This window comes from Lentinula edodes (genome assembly GCF_021015755.1).
Source record: "Lentinula edodes strain Le(Bin) 0899 ss11 chromosome Unknown C8R40scaffold_56, whole genome shotgun sequence".
Lineage (NCBI taxonomy): Eukaryota > Fungi > Basidiomycota > Agaricomycetes > Agaricales > Omphalotaceae > Lentinula > Lentinula edodes.
The window spans coordinates 164479-182640 of record NW_025764362.1 but is presented as its reverse complement, the minus strand read 5'-3'; the positions used below and the strand labels follow the sequence as shown (position 1 = coordinate 182640).

General features: G+C 47.3%; 10 protein-coding genes and 1 non-coding gene across 11 annotated transcripts; 7 read left to right on the top strand and 4 right to left on the bottom strand.

Moving 5' to 3' along the window:
- Nucleotides 1–711: 711 nt before the first annotated feature.
- C8R40DRAFT_1059628 (uncharacterized protein) lies at nucleotides 712–1037 on the top strand (the record flags this gene model as incomplete). Its single annotated transcript, XM_046225278.1, has 3 exons — nucleotides 712–795; nucleotides 854–887; nucleotides 949–1037. The coding sequence occupies 3 exons, from the start codon at nucleotides 712–714 to the stop codon at nucleotides 1035–1037; spliced, it is 207 nt and encodes a 68-aa protein (XP_046080432.1).
- On the top strand, nucleotides 978–1510 carry C8R40DRAFT_746424 (uncharacterized protein). Its single transcript, XM_046236090.1, has 2 exons — nucleotides 978–1110; nucleotides 1158–1510. The coding sequence occupies exons 1-2, from the start codon at nucleotides 1101–1103 to the stop codon at nucleotides 1415–1417; spliced, it is 270 nt and encodes an 89-aa protein (XP_046080431.1). The 5' UTR covers nucleotides 978–1100; the 3' UTR covers nucleotides 1418–1510.
- A 542-nt stretch (nucleotides 1511–2052) lies between these two features.
- C8R40DRAFT_t267 lies at nucleotides 2053–2157 on the bottom strand. Its single transcript has one exon. It is a non-coding gene; the product is annotated as a tRNA-Gly (tRNA).
- A 219-nt stretch (nucleotides 2158–2376) lies between these two features.
- C8R40DRAFT_1059737 (Indoleamine 2,3-dioxygenase) lies at nucleotides 2377–4026 on the bottom strand (the record flags this gene model as incomplete). Its single annotated transcript, XM_046225290.1, has 4 exons — nucleotides 2377–2490; nucleotides 2608–2698; nucleotides 2804–3600; nucleotides 3670–4026. 4 exons carry the CDS (start codon nucleotides 4024–4026, stop codon nucleotides 2377–2379), a joined length of 1359 nt encoding a protein of 452 aa, XP_046080430.1.
- Nucleotides 4027–6468: 2442 nt separating this feature from the next.
- On the top strand, nucleotides 6469–7278 carry C8R40DRAFT_1059629 (uncharacterized protein; the record flags this gene model as incomplete). Its single annotated transcript, XM_046225279.1, has 1 exon — nucleotides 6469–7278. A coding segment is annotated over one exon (810 nt), but the record flags the coding sequence as incomplete, so codon positions are not given.
- A 169-nt stretch (nucleotides 7279–7447) lies between these two features.
- Nucleotides 7448–7960, top strand: C8R40DRAFT_1059791 (uncharacterized protein; the record flags this gene model as incomplete). The annotated part of the gene is made up of 1 exon (XM_046225302.1): nucleotides 7448–7960. A coding segment is annotated over one exon (513 nt), but the record flags the coding sequence as incomplete, so codon positions are not given.
- A 351-nt stretch (nucleotides 7961–8311) lies between these two features.
- Nucleotides 8312–8827, top strand: C8R40DRAFT_1020960 (uncharacterized protein; the record flags this gene model as incomplete). Its single annotated transcript, XM_046223005.1, has 1 exon — nucleotides 8312–8827. A coding segment is annotated over one exon (516 nt), but the record flags the coding sequence as incomplete, so codon positions are not given.
- Nucleotides 8828–11626: 2799 nt separating this feature from the next.
- On the bottom strand, nucleotides 11627–12118 carry C8R40DRAFT_1176829 (uncharacterized protein; the record flags this gene model as incomplete). The annotated part of the gene is made up of 1 exon (XM_046232577.1): nucleotides 11627–12118. One exon carries the CDS (start codon nucleotides 12116–12118, stop codon nucleotides 11627–11629), a length of 492 nt encoding a protein of 163 aa, XP_046080426.1.
- Nucleotides 12119–13173: 1055 nt separating this feature from the next.
- Nucleotides 13174–14215, top strand: C8R40DRAFT_745964 (uncharacterized protein). The gene is made up of 2 exons (XM_046236089.1): nucleotides 13174–13919; nucleotides 13989–14215. Exon 1 carries the CDS (start codon nucleotides 13294–13296, stop codon nucleotides 13891–13893), a length of 600 nt encoding a protein of 199 aa, XP_046080425.1. The 5' UTR covers nucleotides 13174–13293; the 3' UTR covers nucleotides 13894–13919; nucleotides 13989–14215.
- Nucleotides 14216–14604: 389 nt separating this feature from the next.
- C8R40DRAFT_1176828 (uncharacterized protein) lies at nucleotides 14605–15372 on the top strand (the record flags this gene model as incomplete). The annotated part of the gene is made up of 2 exons (XM_046232576.1): nucleotides 14605–14755; nucleotides 14831–15372. 2 exons carry the CDS (start codon nucleotides 14605–14607, stop codon nucleotides 15370–15372), a joined length of 693 nt encoding a protein of 230 aa, XP_046080424.1.
- Nucleotides 15373–15493: 121 nt separating this feature from the next.
- On the bottom strand, nucleotides 15494–18001 carry C8R40DRAFT_1059638 (MFS general substrate transporter; the record flags this gene model as incomplete). Its single annotated transcript, XM_046225281.1, has 13 exons — nucleotides 15494–15688; nucleotides 15742–15830; nucleotides 15922–16039; nucleotides 16108–16615; nucleotides 16674–16730; nucleotides 16818–16876; nucleotides 16941–17017; nucleotides 17094–17241; nucleotides 17302–17333; nucleotides 17410–17440; nucleotides 17518–17579; nucleotides 17641–17663; nucleotides 17730–18001. The coding sequence occupies 13 exons, from the start codon at nucleotides 17999–18001 to the stop codon at nucleotides 15494–15496; spliced, it is 1671 nt and encodes a 556-aa protein (XP_046080423.1).
- Nucleotides 18002–18162: the final 161 nt, after the last annotated feature.

The window sequence follows — 18162 nt, the reverse complement described above, 5'->3', positions numbered from 1 at the left end:
CTCCAAACTATGTAGGAATAATAATCATAATTGGTACTAAAATTCATAGTTAGCTATCGCTATGGAGGATGAAGTAGCGGACAACTTCTTTTTCCTGAATTGTGGCTTCGACTTGGCTACTGGCCATAAATGGTCGAACAATTCCTCTGCAATCATGTAATCAGTACTGATGTAGGTTGCCCGGAATCATATTTCTGGCCTCCTAAACAATATACTATGGTAACTACCAGTTAAATATGAAGTGACAGGGCTGGCCAAGCCTTTTAGAATTACAATTTTTGTAGAAGTACAAGTAATGGTAAAATGCAATGACTGTTGCTGCCCGCGGAGAGCATACGGAGTTTGGGTTATGTAAGCAGCAGTATATTCAAAACGCGGAACTTAACAAAAATAATGGTTCCTCGTCGCCTCTCGATGTCATCGCTCGATTTTCATTCTACCTCCAATGACAGTGACCATTGACTTACATCAAAAGAACATCCTCCACCAAAGAAGCACAGATGTGTTGAAAAGACGTCAGGGCCGGAATCGGAACAAGAGGACAACGACGACAGTGACGTGTCAGAAAATACATCAACATAGGATTGTATAAAGATTGAAGGAGAGGGTGAAGAAAAATACCTCTGTTTGATGACCTCCAATTCATGCAGAGGTTGTTCGGTACGTTCAGTTCTCACATGGCACATTTTGTTTTACTTAAAAGTTCATACAATGCTACTAGTGGTTTTCGGGATTGGGGCGAATTGCCAAGTCTCGCTTTCGAACAATCAAAATGTGTCTGCAGCCCCAAAAGGTGTACTTTGTCTCAATTTCTTAATCATTCTGCTTCAATGAATCCGCATGACGCATGCAGAGTTATACCTCGGTCGGATTTGGTTTCGCCGTTGGTAAGAGTGCCCAATCTCATTCAAGTTCATCACCTTGTTATTGACCAGTGTTCCATGGTAGGCATTAGTCTCGGTGTGTGGGTCAGTGTAAGCAGGTCTGGGCGTCGTATTAATCCAGCGATAAGGCGAGACATCAAATTCACATTCTAACGGTCACAATCCTTATCAAAGGTCACCATCGCCCTTGCCACATTTCGCAAATTTCCTTGGAGAATGGTACCAGGTATTGTCCATCACGTCACCGTGTAATGGTTGGCTAATTTGATACAGGATATATATTCTCCCAGCTACTAGGTGGATTCATTGGTGCTGCACTTATATATGCCAACTACTACCACGCGATCAACATCTTCGAAGGAGGTTCTGTCCTCAGTTTGACCAGCAACATTACACCGATTATGATGCACCACCTTTGTCACGCTACTCTTCTCCTGTTGCTCGTTCGATGGAATAAACCCAATGCCGAACAACTTGAGAAGTCCTACGCTTCAGCGACGTATCCAATCCATTCTCAGTTAATTTCACTATGATATATAGATAAATATAGATAGAGTATATATTCCTCTGCCAATCAATACATCCTTCCTGCTCTATTTCGATGCTCTATTATGTTTGTTTTTGTGAAATATGAGGAAAGTTACATTGAATCATGCTCAAAATATCAGCCACTCATGCAAAAGGACTAGAATTATGAGTGAAACCAACTGACAAGTTGCTCAAAATACTTGAAGAATATTTGAAAAGATTTGAAATGTTCTTGAAAGATTTTGAAATCTCAAACTGGGCCGCCAAATTTTCAAACTTTCACACATATTGCAACTATATAATATTTTAGTACATTCAGCATTTTCATTGAACTTTCTCGCATGTAATACCTAATTGTTGTCTATTTCAAGGGGACAGTTTTCCTGATGAAGGGGAAGGAAGGAAGCAAGGAAAGCAAGGAAGGAAGGAAGGAAGGGGAGGGAAGAAAGGAAGAAAGAAAAGGAGGAAGGAAGGAAGAAAGAATGAAAAAACCAAGAAACTCAACCAAAAAACCCAAGAAACCAAAAAAACAAACCCTCACAAACCAAAACAAAAACCAAAAAAAACCAAGCAACCAAACCAACCAAGAAAAACAAAGAAAAACAAAAACACAAAAAAACTTTACAGAACAACAATGGCATGCATTAAGAGGGAATCGAACCCCCGGCGGGTCGAGGATGTGTGTGAAATCCTATCGACAATTCCTAGATGGCAACGACCCAGGTTACCACTACCCCATTAATGCGTGGTTGATTGAGTAAGAGTAGAAATAGGAGGAAGAGTAGAAAGAGAGGAAGAGTAGGAAGAGAGGAAGAGTAGGAAGAGAGGTATGTGAAGGATATGTATAACCATAAACATAAAACATTGAACATTAAACATTAAACATTAAACATTATCTACATAGCACCCTCATAAGTAGCTAGCACACGCGTGCTAAATTAAATCTTTACCACCGACTCGAAAATTACTGGATAACAGCATCCCGAGTATTATCCCTGACACTCTTCAAGAACCGCGCGAGGTGTGTTCCGCCGGTTCCTTTTAGTGCCTCCCTGTCCTTCTCCCCATTCCCCTTTGCCTCATCCTCGCCCTCGCCCTCGCCCTCCTCCTTTTCCTCCGTCTCGCCCTCGCCCTTCATCTCGCCCTCGCGTTTTGTCCTGCCATCGCTGCTCTGGCTATCGCCCCTCGTTTTCACCCGCGCAGCAGGGCCGATAATATACCTCGCAACAAGAACAATATGCGCATCACGGAATTTCTTGAGTGCGGTTACAGCGGAGTTGTATGCACTAAGAAGGGGTGTATTCGCGTTGAGGAGGGGTGTATTTGCGTTGAGAAGGGGTGTATTCGCCTCCGCCTCCGCCACCGCCTCCGCCACGGACTCGAGGACCCACGCCCTCAAAGACCTCCTCCGACTCTGTTCCCTGAGATGAGAAAGAAAGTTACGATGGTGGCGGGGCATGTATAGCTGCATCCTCGATAAAAACGTCGAATCAGGGTCGGTATCGGAGGTATGGTGTTGATGCTCAACACCCAAGAAAATATCCAACGCATGGATCAAAGAACTCTGCCCCGCAGACGGACCGCCCAATTCCTTTGGGTATTCCAACGAGTCCAACTCCGGATCCATCTCGATCCCTTCAAACACCCATCTTTTCTCTTCACTCTCACCTTGAAACCACGGTCGAATTTCATCGTAGAACACCGCCACATCGCACCCCCCATACATCCTCCCCAACTCCTCCTCCATCTCCCCAACCACCCCCGCCAACTCCCCTAAGAACCCCGTAATCCGAGTCCGCGCGATATCGTCCCCGACGAACAACTCATCCAGGGAATCCTGCATCAACCCCAAGGCTCTAACGCCGATCAACTCAATCCTGGCAGAGGTGAGGTAGAAATGCGATTCAGAGGCGGTGGAGGTGAACGACGTCAGGACACGGAGGGAGGAGTTTTGGGGGTTTAACCCCCAGTTGTATAGGACATCGTCGGAGTAGGTGAGTAGAGGTGGGAGGTGCATCTCCCGCGAGACGCGGAGGAGGGGTAATGTGATTGGGGGAGGGATCCGCACTTCCTCAGTACCACTCTCGTGGGTGTGGATGTAGAAATGCAGTATCCACGCTAACACGTGATGGGCACGGCGGAGATGGGGTTCAGAGTCCAAGAGAGGGGTTATAGACAGGATCGGGAGCTACGACGTCACCACATTACACCTTAGTACACCTTACACTTGAGACGTAAAGGGAATGACATAACCTACCTCCCGTACTCGACCCCTCCACCTCTCCTCCCTACCCCCCGTCTCCGTACCGATATCTCTCCCTAATCGAAACGCCCCGGCACAGGCTTCGTCTAATATCCCTTCCCAGGCTTCGTACATCCCATACTTCCCATTCTCCCCTCCCACTCCCCCCAATCTCGCTATCGGCGGATGCGGGGGCATAAACCCCGTCCGTGGATCCACATCAAAGTCGTGTGCAGCGAGGGTGGTGGTGTCCACCACCACACGATTACTATTACTGCTATTACTGCTACTCGGAGACGCGATTCCAGAAGGTCGTGGTTGGGAGAGGAAGTGTGTGGAGGGGAGGGGGAAGAGGGTGTTGGTGCTATTCATTGAAGATGTCGTTGGTGTGTTATCAGTGAACGAGTCCATCTCGTCCGTCGTATTCATCGTATCCATCGCGTCCATCGTTGGCGTTGGCGTTGGTGTAAAAGTCCAATCCATCGTACCTCGTAGTGGTACTCTTCCAACCCCTTATCTTTTTTTCCTCTTTTTTAGATCTCTTATCATACTGCGATCCCGTTCCGATTCCGATCCGAGGTTTTTTGGTTTGTAATGTTCTATTGTTGATTTGTAACTTGTGTGGGAATGTTGATACCACGAACGGATCGGGAAATATCGATGATTACTCGAGCTTAAACGGAAGTTCACGCAAGGCTAATAGCAGGTGAGTTTAGCTCTCAGTGCTCATCGTTCGCACCTCGCTAAGGCCATCTCTACCTACAGGCTTGCATGGGCCCGCCCTCCTGAGGTCTACAAGTGAGATGGCCACTTAGCAGTGCTACATCCCAACCGGTAGGAGAATTCATTACTCAGATTTTTGACACCTATGTAGTATTCGCTGTCGTGCTCTACCGAATATAAGTACTTACATTGCGCTTCTTTTTCTCGCCTCTCTCTTTTCTTCCCTCACCGATTGTACTAACCGATTGTACTAGCCGTAGTACATTGTTTTTCGTCGCGTCGCACAAAGTGCCATCTATCGAATCAAAAAAAAAAGAAAAAAAAAAAAAAAAAATCAAACTACATGTCCGATGTCCAACAGCAACAGGGAGAGGGAACATCTTTTTCCCCTGCACTTCCCCCAATGGGATCGAGTACCGAACGAGCAGCCGAACTTGCTGCTCGGGCTTTGCAAACCATTGCCGACAGGGTCATCGATGGACGTATTACAGCAGACGCCAGCCGCAACATCATGCGAACGTACCTCGAGACAGTGTTTGACACCTTCCAACTCCATGCAGGGTACAGTCTCGGCGACAGTCTCCGACCCTGGTTTGAGATTGTCGACAACCATGCCCAGCGCCTCACACACGCCGAGCGTGAAGGCCGTCGGGGGCAAAATCAACAGGCAGGGAGCGCACAACCAAACAGGTCCCGAGTACAGCTACCCGGCATCAATGAACTCCTGTCATGCCCTGGCTACAACCAGACCAGTCCCAGTACCCACCACACGTTACCATATATCCTACCCACCTCCCGTATGTCCTCTGCACCTCCCCAAGTACCACCAGACACCTCCCCAAGTATTTCTGACGCAGCTACCCAAACGTCCTTCACCCCGACACGCATACGAAAACCCTCTAGCCGATAACCCCTTTAAGTATTAATCTCGATTACCTCCCTCCCTCCGATTAGCTACCTCATGCCTCCAGATGTTCCCTTGTTCACTTCCCGTACCTATTTAAGTAACGCCGCAATGTCCTGAAGCCCCAGCTTGGTATATTTTGAACACACACCCTTTTGCATAGGTCCAGTCCCTGTCCCTTTGTACCTGCTAACCATACGGATTTCTCTTTACTCTCTGTTTCATTACCTCTGTTTCTCTCAACTCTTGTCTATCGTCTCTGTGATCGTCTATACGATCCAATACACGCTTTTACTTCACGTCTAAGCAATCCGAGTGAGTTCCCAAGCTCCCTCAAACAATACTAAAGCTCCCCAACGCCTACCGCCTTGGCGAGCTAACCTCCCCAAACCTCCTCGAGCTCCCTAGCTATTCTATAGGCTTCAGGACCTCGATCTAGGTAACGTCGAACTACGTACTGCTTCTCCGTTACCACCTCCCACACTCGAGGACGTCCATCCTCAAGCCTAGCCCCCAGGGACCTACCCTCCCTGGCACGTCCCTTCTCGGGAGCTTACAACCTCGAGACCCACCTATACATACGACCTACTCAATCCTATATTGACGTTCTAGCGAGTACAACTCCTACTACGCAATATCGTACGGTCCCGCACCCTTCCTTAACCTCCCTACGCCTTAGGGACCTCCCTGGACCTCCTAGGAACCTCTCAAGGGTCACCATCCCGTCGTTCCAGCCACTACTAGGTCATTCCTGTCCTCGGTCGCGGTTCTCGTAGCTCCCTTCGAGCTCTAGCCTGCTCCTAACACGCTACAACATAAACCTCCATATACCAAAGCCTACCCTAAAACCTATTTTGACCCAGGTCTTACAACTCCTTGCTGGACCGCCTCACGGTGCAGCCCCAGGAGGACCTCAAGGAGGGGACCTACCAGGCCAACAGTCACTTGCAAGAGGTATCATACCTCCCCCAACATCCAGGCAGTCTAGAGGCGAGGATACCAGGCAAGAAAGGCCTGAGGACATCGCTGATAACGAGACTCAACCTAGGCGAGGAGGCCACGGTGACAGGGAGAGGTTCGAAGAGGAAGACACTCGAAGAGAGACTCGAGCCAACTCAACGAGAAGGAACTACAGGGACTCGTCCGATGAAGAGAATGAGAGTGATGACGGGACCCCCCGAGGGAAACCTGCAAAACGTGCCAAGCAGGACAGAGGCCTCTTCAATTGGACTGCTAATGCGTTTATCAAGCAGTCCATACTCTCACCTAGACACAGAAGGATCATCAAGGAAACTGAGAACTTCAAGCTCGACCTCGATGATGCCATCGAGAGCATTGAGCAAAGCGGAATTAACCCCATCTTCCCGAAGAAGCTCTGGAAGTCTGTCCTCCGCGATGAGTACATCGAACTCTCAGAAGTACATGCATTGGTCGCAGCCTACCACAACCCGGAAGCACCTCGACTGGCCTCCAACAAGTTTGCAGAAGCTCTCGAGTCCTCCACATTCGCAAAACCAGCACCTACCAAAGCCATTACTGACCAGAACACATGGCGTCGAGCCTGGAGGGCCACCACAGATGCAATTTCCTTCGCATTTGCCGACCGTCGTACCGAACTCACCGCTTATGAAGAACACATTGGTCGCCTCTTTGACGACAATCTTGCCAGCTTCCACCGCAACATCATCAACTATGACAAAGCCGTACGACAGCTCATTGGGTCCCGTCGCGACATCCTCTTCGACAAATTTGATCATGCCGAAGTTGCCAGATTCCGCATCATGTACCTCCTCCCTACTGGAACACATTTCTCAGCCCCAAGCTTCTCCACACCCAGAGCAGACCAAGCTGGCTCACGTCCTCGCAACAGATCAAGAGAGATATGCAGGAAGTTCAATCGGGGGGACTGCGATGGCTGTGAATGGAAGCACCTCTGTGCTACGTGCAATGAGTCCGGTCATGGAGCACACAACTGCAGGAAGGCAGCCAGGAAGTGACTGGGAACCGGCTGAGTCCTTGACTAGCCTATCATCCCTCGCCCACTTCTGGAAAGCAGCAGTTGAGTTTGTGTCAGGTGTACATGATGAGCATAACGAGGTTGAAGAGAAAAGCAAGGTGGGGGAGGAGAGTGCAAGCGAGGGGAATAGTTCACATCTCTCCCGCTTCATGCGAGGTCTTGGATTCAGGGACAATGCATTGGCACCACACAGTCGCACTGCAAGCTATACAGAGTCCGACGACCCACTTCCAAGACCTGCGCCAAGAGAATTTGAAGGCCCTGCATGGAATACCATTCAGCAGAATCCGCATCTGTTTCGAGTGCAAACACCTATCAATGCAGACCGTCTGGAAGCACTGCTCAACACTCACCCCAACCAAGCATTTGTGAAATCGGTAGTCCTTAGTTTGAAGGAGGGCTTTTGGCCTCGAGACGAGTTCCCAATAACTTGGGACAACTCATGGGCGCCTCTACCATCTGAAAAGGAACGAAATTTTGTTAACTCCCAAAGTGAGCTCGAAGCGGAGTTGGGGCGACACTCACAGCCATTCGGACCTGACCTGCTCCCCGGAATGTACTCAACGCCTGTCATTGCTGTTCCGAAACCACACTCAGAGGATTTACACCTCGTCGCACACCAATCTGCTGGAGAATTCTGCCAGAACAACATGGTTGACAAGAGCCAGACGAAAGGCAATCACTTGGACTCACTTCTTGTCTTCCTACCTCTCCTACTTGCGTTTGTAAGAAATAACCCAGGGAAGAAATTCGTTCTATGGAAATCTGATGTCTCGAGCGCATTCCGACTACTGCCTATGCACCCACTTTGGCAGATAAAACAGGTTGTCACGACTGGGATGCCCACAAGAGAGGAGGTCAGGGAAGGAAATCTATGTGAGAGCGGGAGGAAAAGATTTGTCGACTGGTGTGCCTGCTTCGGGAACAGTGGTTCACCTCGAGCCTGGAATTCCCTCATGGGCCTTGTAGTTTGGATAGCAATACACATCCTACTAATCTTGTTACTCTGCTGCTTCATGGACGACTGTTTCAGCATAGCTCTGGAAGGGGACATGGAAATATACGAACCATATGGCCTGACACTCCCTAGAGAGCAAGCTCGTCTACTACGACTCTGGGACTTTCTTGGGATCCCACACAAACAATCGAAACAAGTGTGGGGCGAAACTTTGACTATTATCGGCTTCATGGTAGACCCCAATGAGTTGACTGTCACCTTACCAGCCGATAGAAAAGACAAACTAGTGGTTCAAGTCAGAAAGTTTGCCATGTCATGCCAAAGGACCCTGCAGGAGTGGCAACAATTGACCGGGTGGATCAATTGGTCACTGAATGTCTTCCCGCTATTGCGTCCTGCACTATCAAATGTATATGATAAGATGAAGGGAAAATCCAACCAATCCGCTCAGATTTTTGTGAATAAGGCCGTACGTGATGACCTCACATGGTTCGCAGAACACGCCGAGACCTCGTCTGGTGTGTATCTCTTTGCAAATATCGATTGGGACCCTCTGGAAGAGTTCGACATCATAGTATATGGAGATGCATGCCTTCAAGGCATGGGTTTTTGGGTTCCCTGCCGGGATTTAGGATTCGCAGGGAAGACGGATGCCTCATCCCCCTTTGCTCACCTTATATTCTACTGGGAAGCACTGACAGTTCTCTCTGCTCTTCAATGGCTCATTTCTTCACCTGATTACTGAGGCACTGGGACGACCTTTCCGTTTCACCTTCAGGTCAGATAGTTCGAATACAGTCGACATGTTCAACTCTCTTCGCGCGCAACCAAAATACAACCCTATACTCATTGCCATTGTCGACCTCTTAATTGATTCACATGTGGACTTGCGCGTTGTCCATATATCGGGCAGCCAGAACTCCTTATCACGTTTTGATTTCGACAGAGTCCGTGAGCTCCAACCAAACATCCTTATCACGTTTTGATTTCGACAGAGTCCGTGAGCTCCAACCAAACATCACAATATTACAATTGGAAACCCCTCGTTTGGCGCTGGGGGAGGTGAAAAAATGAACTTAGAACCTTCATTGGCCAGGCAACCTACTCGGAGGCCCTGGTCCATAGAAGAACTAGTGCGAGGCCGTAACATCGCACTCGGACTCGCGACTGATGTCTCTTCGCAAAACACCTACAATTCTCACCTCAACTCCTATATTGCCTTCTGCACTATGCACTCATTCCCACTTGACCCCACCCCTGACACCCTATCCTTCTTTGTTGTATACATGTCACATCACATCGAACCGCACTCAGTCGGCTCATACCTATCGGGCATATGTGACAGACTGGAAGTTTACTTCCCGGACGCTCGCCAGAACCGAAACTCACCCCTGGTGAAGAAAACCTTGGCAGGCATGAAAAAACTTCGCAGTAAACCCATCCAAAGGAAACAACCACTCACTCGTAAACATTTGCTGGATGCCGAACACTCCCTCTCTGACCTCTCGCCCTATGACCATTGCCTTTTCACCATCATGCTCATCACCGGGACATGCGGGCTGCTGCGACTAGGTGAACTCACACTCCCAGACAACCCGGCGCTCCGCAACTTCAGGAAGGTCACACTGCGCACTTCACTGGAACTAGTGGGCGATACTGGTTTCTCCTTTTGGCTCCCTTACCACAAAGCCGACTGATTATTTGAGGGCAATCGGATTGTCATCCTCCCGAAATGGAACCTCCACCCCATCCACATCCTTCAACGATACCTTCGACTCCGTGACAAACGCTTCCCTTTCCACCCGCATTTGTGGGTCTGCTCAGCAGGTTCTGTGCCAACTCGTTCCTGGTTCATGCGTCATCTTCGCGTCCTTGAACCTGATACCCGCTGGGCTGGCCAGTCAATGCGTGCAGGAGGTGCCACCGCCATGGCTGAAGACGGTGCTCCCCCACAAGCCATTCAAGCGGCCGGACGGTGGGCATCCGAAACTTTTCAAATCTATATCCGAAAGAATCCTTTTGTCCTGAATGCTATGCTAGCCACTCGTCGCACGTAACCAAAAAACCAACATCTCATGAATCACCTATAGCCCTATAGCCTCATTTTTTGGTATTCTCTTGCTATTTCCCTTCTTGCACCCTCGTACGACACTGCTTCCCCCTTGCACCCTCGTACGATATCTCAACCTAATACAAAAACGGCCTTTTTTGGGTCGGTTTCACTGGCTAAACACCTGTCCGCGGGTCGAACCGGAGCGATTGGATAGTATGTAGTTTTGGTGTTCTTACGGGATGAGTGTGTTGGGAGATAGATTCCCTTTTAGTTACCGATTCATTCCGGGTTCACGTGACTCCGTTTACTTATAGTCTTTTTCACACGTTCACCACCCTCAGCTGTTACTACTTTGTTGGTTCCATACTGAGGACTTTATTCTTATCGCTCTACGTACAGGTATATTCATCAGCTGTTACTACTTCATTGGTTCCATACTGAGGACTTTATTCTTATCGCTCTACGTACAGATACTTGACCTCTAAGAGAGTGGATAGATAATTCAATAAATAGATAGAGTAGTAATTGAACAAGTAGTAATTCAAAATAACAGCAAAGCCTGTCAAGCCTGTCAAACAATCCTACTTATCTATACTCTAGAAACCTATAAAACCTTGGATAGATAGATACAGTAGGTAGTAATTGAACAAGCAGTAATTCAAAGTGAAAAGTGAGAGCAAAACACTGACTATCTATCTATCTGAAGCAATTTGTACTATTACTATCCTATCCTATCCTAACAAATGGTTAGCACCCAAAACAAGCCCAGCAAAACGCTAGTACACGAGTTCCAATCGAATGACCATTGTAAACCTACATTTTACAGTGACCTTCTTCAAAACAAGAATAGGTTTCTGGGGTTCAGTCGTATGAGCACAAGCAGCAGTGTTCCAGATGGGAATATAAGATCGTGTATGGAGTAACAGATACCAGCGGGTCTTGGTCCATTGGGTTTCTCGTCGCTGTTATATGACAGGAAGTTGCGGGTCGAAAAACGGATATTCGATTGTTGTTTTATTCAAAGCATAACAGCGTGATGAGATAGTCCAGGAGTACGAAAGCAAAGATAAACAACGACCTAATATATGTATCTGTAAGAGAAACAACGCATCAGTATACCAACAACGGAAGAAAAGTGGTGGGATGTCGATGAACGCTCACCTAAATACGATATTCCCATGGATACAACTCTACAAACCAACACAATCTATACTCCTCTCTGAAGCAAAAATGACGATGCAATGTATCTGTAGGCGAAGCATGCATCAGTATAACGACAACGGATGATAGTGGTAGGTGAACGTTTGAACGCTGACCTTAAAGACGATATTCCCATGGATACAACTCTTGAAACCAACACAGTCTATAGTCCTCTCCCGTGAGCCTCAGACGCTCTCTGATCTGCTGCATCTGCTCCTTTGTGGGTAACGAACCATTCTCAGGACGAGTATTATCAGCGAACCCCAAAGCATAGCACGAACCGTCTTCGAACGAAGGATCCACGAGACACCCAAAAGTATTCGGCCATATCTTCCGCGCTTCATCACACATGTTTTCCAGTGAAATCTCGATTGCGTCGCGTTGTGCTCTTAATTTTGCAGTATCGATGATGTCCGGGTTGCCGATGATATCTGGGTCGGCTTCGGCTAGGCGGGGAAGCATTAGTCTCCTGGGGAGTATGATTGCGTATGCGAGAGGGCCGTAGTCCTTTTCTGTGGGTACTACTACTGCTGTTGTTTTCCGAGAGGGACGAGAAGGTTTGATAACGTCTGATGAGAGTCCTGGAGCGAATGTGACTTTGGGTTGCATAACGATGCAACGTATGGACCTTTGAAGGTGGTTTATCGAGTTCTCTCTTACTTTTGAAAATTCAAGGATGGGGTTTAGAGGTAGGGTCAGGTTTATATTGGAGATCAAAAACAATTCCCACGTCACGTTATCGTCCCGACTTCCCATCGACTCCCCCATGCTTGCTTCAAAGAAAAAAATCCAATATCCACATATGCATAAGTTCACTGATATGATAGCCGACTTATGTAGTTGAGAATGAAAGCAAACGGAAACTGGAGCAGTCGTTCCACCCCTTAAGCCCTCACGCAGTCCTTTCTTCGCTCTTTTCTCACATTCACGGAAATCGAGCGCACGATTTGGATGACCAGAGGTTCTAAGATAGCATGAACATCGCATGAGCGAGACATGCAGAAAACTCTTGTGAGTATCGCTCTTCTTACCAATTGCAATTTATTAAACGGAAGAAACTTTACCAGAAACATATATAAACCGCGTTCTCCAGGTGAATGCCCGACGAAAAGGATGCAAAGAGCTTTATTTCGAAACCTCCTTAAATGGTTGATAGCTTTGAGATATGTTTTATAGAGATCTAGATTTAATACTGCAAAACCAGGAAGATGATGGATGTACTTACCGATCTGGGACTTCGATGGGGTCAGCGTATAGAGAGGTTACCTTCCACTGGACCAGACTGGACCATTGTTACCTTGATGCACTAATCTTCCACTTTCGATAAATAATTATAACACTCGACAATCAAGGAATATCTATCTCTCTATATACCCCATCCTCAACATCATGGCGTATCCTATACGGCACCTCAAGCAACTCCTCCCTTCGTTCATTCCTTCACACCACCGCCATAATTGACTCCGGATTATCCTCATGATGCACAATCCTCGAATGCAGAGGCACAACCGTGACTGGCGGCGTAATCGGATGCGGAGCCTCATCCCCTACGAATTGTACAGAACACACATCCACCTCAACACATTCCTCACCCGCTCTGGGACCCCAAAAATAAAAATGATGATGGTTCCAAAGCGGAGCATAATTCGTACCGAGTAGTATACGTGACATCTCCTCGTTCGTGAGGTGTTTGTGTTTTCTCCATTCTTTTAGTATTGCTTTGACCTCCTTGCTAGTAGAACGGCTAGCGGGCGGTGCCGGTTCCACCGTACTCGGAGTCGTACATGAAAAAGACGGTGACTTTAGCCTTTTCTGCGGTGGAGCTGGTCGTCGTGGTCATTTGTGATCGTCCGGGTGATGCTGGGGGGTGGGGACTCTCTGCTGGTGTGTGGCTGTGGCTGCCACTGGTGTTAGTTGTATGCTGGACGCCACAGAGATCAGGTTCTCATAAAAAGTTTTTAACGACGGCTCAACTCACATCCACAGGCACTGCATGTGTCACAGAGACAAGGCCGGCGAGGAGTCCAAGGAAAAGGGAAAGACGACTCAAGATCATCATCTGGGGTAGTATATATACTAAGCACTATTGTACGTGTTTTCTTCAAGTTATAGATGTGTGGTACTTTGAGGGTGAACTGGCCAGCAGTATTCCCCGTAGCTTCGGAAGTTGGTGGTTCGAGGAAAAAAGAGGCTCCGGATCAATGATATCGACTGTTACCATCCTCCTATCCTATCCATCTTCAGGCGCTGCGTCCGCCGTCAGTGTCCCTTATTCTCCTGCCTGTCCGGTATCACCTGGTATCACCTACGGAGTCAAGCAGAATCGATCACCGTACGTTCTAATGCTACCACGCATTGATCGTGTTTCATGCTGTTTCATGTAAGTCGGAGGAAAGCAAAGGTTACACCGGTCGGTCCCATTTCATGTGGATGTATCCCCATATGTACTTCTGGAAATTCACATATGAGGTCATTCTAGGGGCTTGTTTCAAGAACCTTCATGAGCATCTTCAAGTTTTGCATTCCGATTTGGGAAAATCGTAGGACGACGCGTAGCCTCGCGTACCTTTTATCCGATAAGCTCATGAAAAATTTTCGCGCCTGAGTCCTGAAAGGGCCCCGTGGAAGAGATATAATAGTGAGACGTTCGTAGAAGAAATTTCTCTTTATTACTCTTTGTCCGTCATAGCCCTGGTTCGGTTCGTCAGCCACCTCCCTCTTCTGTTTGGTTCTACCATCATCTGACAATATTTTTGTGTTCAACTCAAAACACAGGCAGTACTAAGAGTGGGTTCGCAGGCGAATTCATACATAGGTAAAATGCAAAATTATTGTTTGTTACCGCGCCGCGTTGACAACCCCATCTTTCGCTCGATTTATCCCCCACCCTACACCTGTCTCAATTTACATATTACAGACGCTTTTCTGTTATTTCCGTTTCCTTGATCTACCGTTTGCGAAATCTTCACATCCACGGTATGTACTACAATCTGCCTGCACAAGGTATCATTGACTAATTCCAAAGTCTCTTCTTGCCCCCCCAGTCGTCGACCATCCTCGTCACATATACTCTTTCTAATCCAAAAACACACAGCATGATATTCTTCATTCCGTTCCGTTCATGGTGTTTACTTTCGATCTTTCTGTCCACGCTCTTCGTTGCCCCAGTGCTTGCCAGTCCCTTGGCTCTCCAAAGTACTACTACGACCATCGCCAGCGGCTCCGATAGGCCGCTTGAAGCACGGGGTAAGTCCAAGTTCAAAGTTTGATTTCTCGGGGGGTACCATACTAAAATCCTTTTACATTACACACATCTTGTAGATGAAAATATGTACAAATCCATACCTGTCATAATTCGCCGCCGCATTGGCGAAGTTACAGTTCAACCAACGAAACCAGGTAACCCGAAAGAAGCTTGGGAAATCTTTTTTGGTTATCTCATTCCAGGGTTCGTTGGTCACCTTGACTGGCAGTCTGATCCCCACGCATCGAATTGGCCTTGGGTTATCAGCAGGACTTCCGCGGGGCTTGATCGTCGCACAAAACCAACCTTTTTTGTCGATTTTGGGACCAAAGATCAAATGGCATCTTTCATTGGACACTTGAAGAAGCCTGACTTTCTGTTCCAGGGGAGATTTGGTTTTATTGATGCTGTACGCAAAGAGTTGCTTAAATACTTGTCCGAGCACGGCCTTCCAGTGCCATCAATACCGGAGCATCTGGTGAGTGTACTTGAGAAAATGCTAGAGGAGGAGGAGAAGGTGGAACATACGGAGATTGCTAAAGAGGTAGCAAAATACAAGCAAAGTTACGTGGAGCAATGGGACGAAAAACAGGCACAGGCTCAAAATCGACCCGTATGATTCTTATGATAGGCTGTTAATCTTACTCTTTGTCCAGTTGCTGTAGAAATTGTCGATGAGTAGAGTCGTATGTATGTACAAGAATCTTCGTTTTTACAAGTCCCACAACATTCCTACCCTCCTACTTCCCAGCTCTTATTGCCCTCCTGATTCGCCACCCCGGCCCAATCTGCATCACCACATACACCATCGGCGTCATAACCGCACATACCCCTCCCAGAAGAATGAACGTCCACCCAGGACCGTCGAGTGCGTTTGCGATGAGGTCGATGACTGAGACGAGGAGTGCACCGGATGTGCCGCGGAAAAGATTATTCTGTCTCGATGAGTTAGCGAGAGTGTTTGACAACACTTGAGACTTGAACTCACGCAAGCAGAAACGGAAGAACTCTGTTCAGGCATCAAGTCAATAACGAACGTCGCATCTGCGTTCATCACGATGATAGCTATGAATCCCACTATATAGAAAATGAACAAGATTAGCACAGTCAACATACTCAACCTCGCTCGTCCGATTTTCACAGCTCCGCCATCAGCGAAAAGACTCACCAATAAACTGCAATATCAACGGAACACTGATATGTACCTGTCGCTGTATGGACCATCCGTATCCTAGATTCGCACCGACGAAAAAGATCATGAAGAACGGAATGAGACGGAGTCGAGCCTGTAGGAAGAAAGGAACAAAAAGGGAGGATGTGAGGGGCAAGAACAGAGTTCTTGTAGGCTACGTACCTTCTCGATCGGGAAATCCTCATCGTACCTTCCTGTTTTCTTTTGTTCTTCTCCTTCTCCTCTCTCTGTACCCTTCTCTCTTCCCCTTTCCTTCACTTCCTTCTGTATCCTCCCAAACTCCCAATCCAACACCTTCCCACTTGTCAAACTCCCCAGAAACATTCCTCCCCCGATCGCCAGAAAACACAACCCGACTTCTGTCTCGCCTAATTGCGGATACGCCGAAGCGAAGAGGGTTGAGATGGTTGCAGTAACGGCGTAGTAGACTGCGTTGACCGTCCCGTTGAAGAAAAGAATAAGGGTGATGTCGGGGTTGTGGAGGAGAATTCCGAAGGGGTTCTTGAATGGTTTTCTTTTGCGAGAAGGTTGAGGTTGGTTTGATTTGGGTTTGGATGACCCTCCTGCGCGACCTCGACCGACAATTCGGATGAGTGGTTGGTGGAGGATGGATGACTTTGTGGGAAGACTCCCGTTTCCGACTATGGATCTAAGAGTTTCCGGGAGAAATCTATGTGTCATTTGACATGGTTAGTCAAAAATACCAATGTGTCTCAATAAAAACCCACATAATTACAACCAGAAAGGCGACTCCGGAAGAGATACATAGGAACCAGAAGATTGACCTGAGGATTTGGAAATTGAATTTCGAGTTTTCATTCGAGGAATTTATGCAACCAAAGTATTGAATACCAAAGCTGAAATATACTGACCTCCATCCCAGCGTACCAGCTAACGCACCTCCAATGACTGGTCCAATGGCTGGAGCGAGCTAGTTTTGAGAGCGTTATAACGAACGGTCAAGAGATAGAAGTATCAAACCAAGGAACACTTACCAAAGGCCCACTCTGATACACTCCAAAAAAACCACCTCTCTCATGTGCTTCCGCGATATCCCCGATTACACCTGCGCCTGGGATTTCCATGAACAAATGAGGGTGTGTGTGTGTGCATTTGACACCATTTAGAGATAGTCTACGATAACTCACCTAGCGCAATCGTGCTAGCCGAACCCGTAGACTGCAAGCACCTGAGCAAGAGAAGAAGCCAATACGCCGATGTTGGGATCAGAGCTAGTCCGACGCAGGTGAGCGATAGGATAAGGAGACATGATGCGTAAATAATTCGTCTTCCGACCTACATGATAGACTCAGTTTGAAGAAGCCCCGAAAGGAGATGACATATGGTGATACATACATTATCAGCCAAAGTCCCGAATAGCATTGGAGCTGCGAGTGAAAGAAAACAATAATCGCAACAACTGAGGATTTGGTTTGAAAAATGACAAGAAATGTTTATACGAACAAATTCCTTGAAAGATCATATACATCGTGATCTACGCGCAGGAGAAAAAATGTTAATCAAAGTGTCGGATAGTGTCTTATAGGATAATTGTTACTCGAAATACTCAACTGTGAGATTGATGAGCTCCGTGGACTTGTGGAATGCTCCTGCGATGGCAGGTATAGCGGGGACTAGAGGAGTGTAACAAGTGATATCAACCACTACAAATTAAATAATTGGAATCCGACGTACAATAAACATTCGCAGTGAGCGGACTACGCGTTGATTGGCACCGAGAATAAACCAACCATTACTAATTGAGAGATCGAATTTCAACCCACCTAAACAGCCCAGAGATCGCAATTAACAAAACCAAGAACCACTTTTCGTTTCTCGTGTAGATGCTATAGGGTTCTTTAACTCTCTGATCATTAGTCTTCTCATCTGTCAATGGCTCTTGAGCTATTTTGTCGGCGTGAAGTGACTGCTGGCCTAAATTCTTCGACTCCGACGAAGGTTCTTGCTTTCGAAGAAGAGGAGCGCCAGTAGCAGTAGGTGAAGACGAAGACGAAGATGAACCCGACGCTGACAAGTCGTTGCGGCTTATTGACATCGTTCAATTTGATTCAATGTATCGAAAGTATACTTGGGCCGGCGGTCTCGTATAAGTTCCTTCGTCGTGCTAAACAGATAGTATAAATGGGTGAGTTTTGTGTCCAAATAATGAATTTGAAGAAGGGAAGGAAGGAAGGGTGATGCATCGAAAGGAATCTG

Coding starts and splice junctions, on each gene's coding strand:
- C8R40DRAFT_745964 (XM_046236089.1), top strand. CDS start 13,294: ATGAAAAAGACGGTGACTTTAGCCTTTTCTGCGGTGGAGCTGGTCGTC.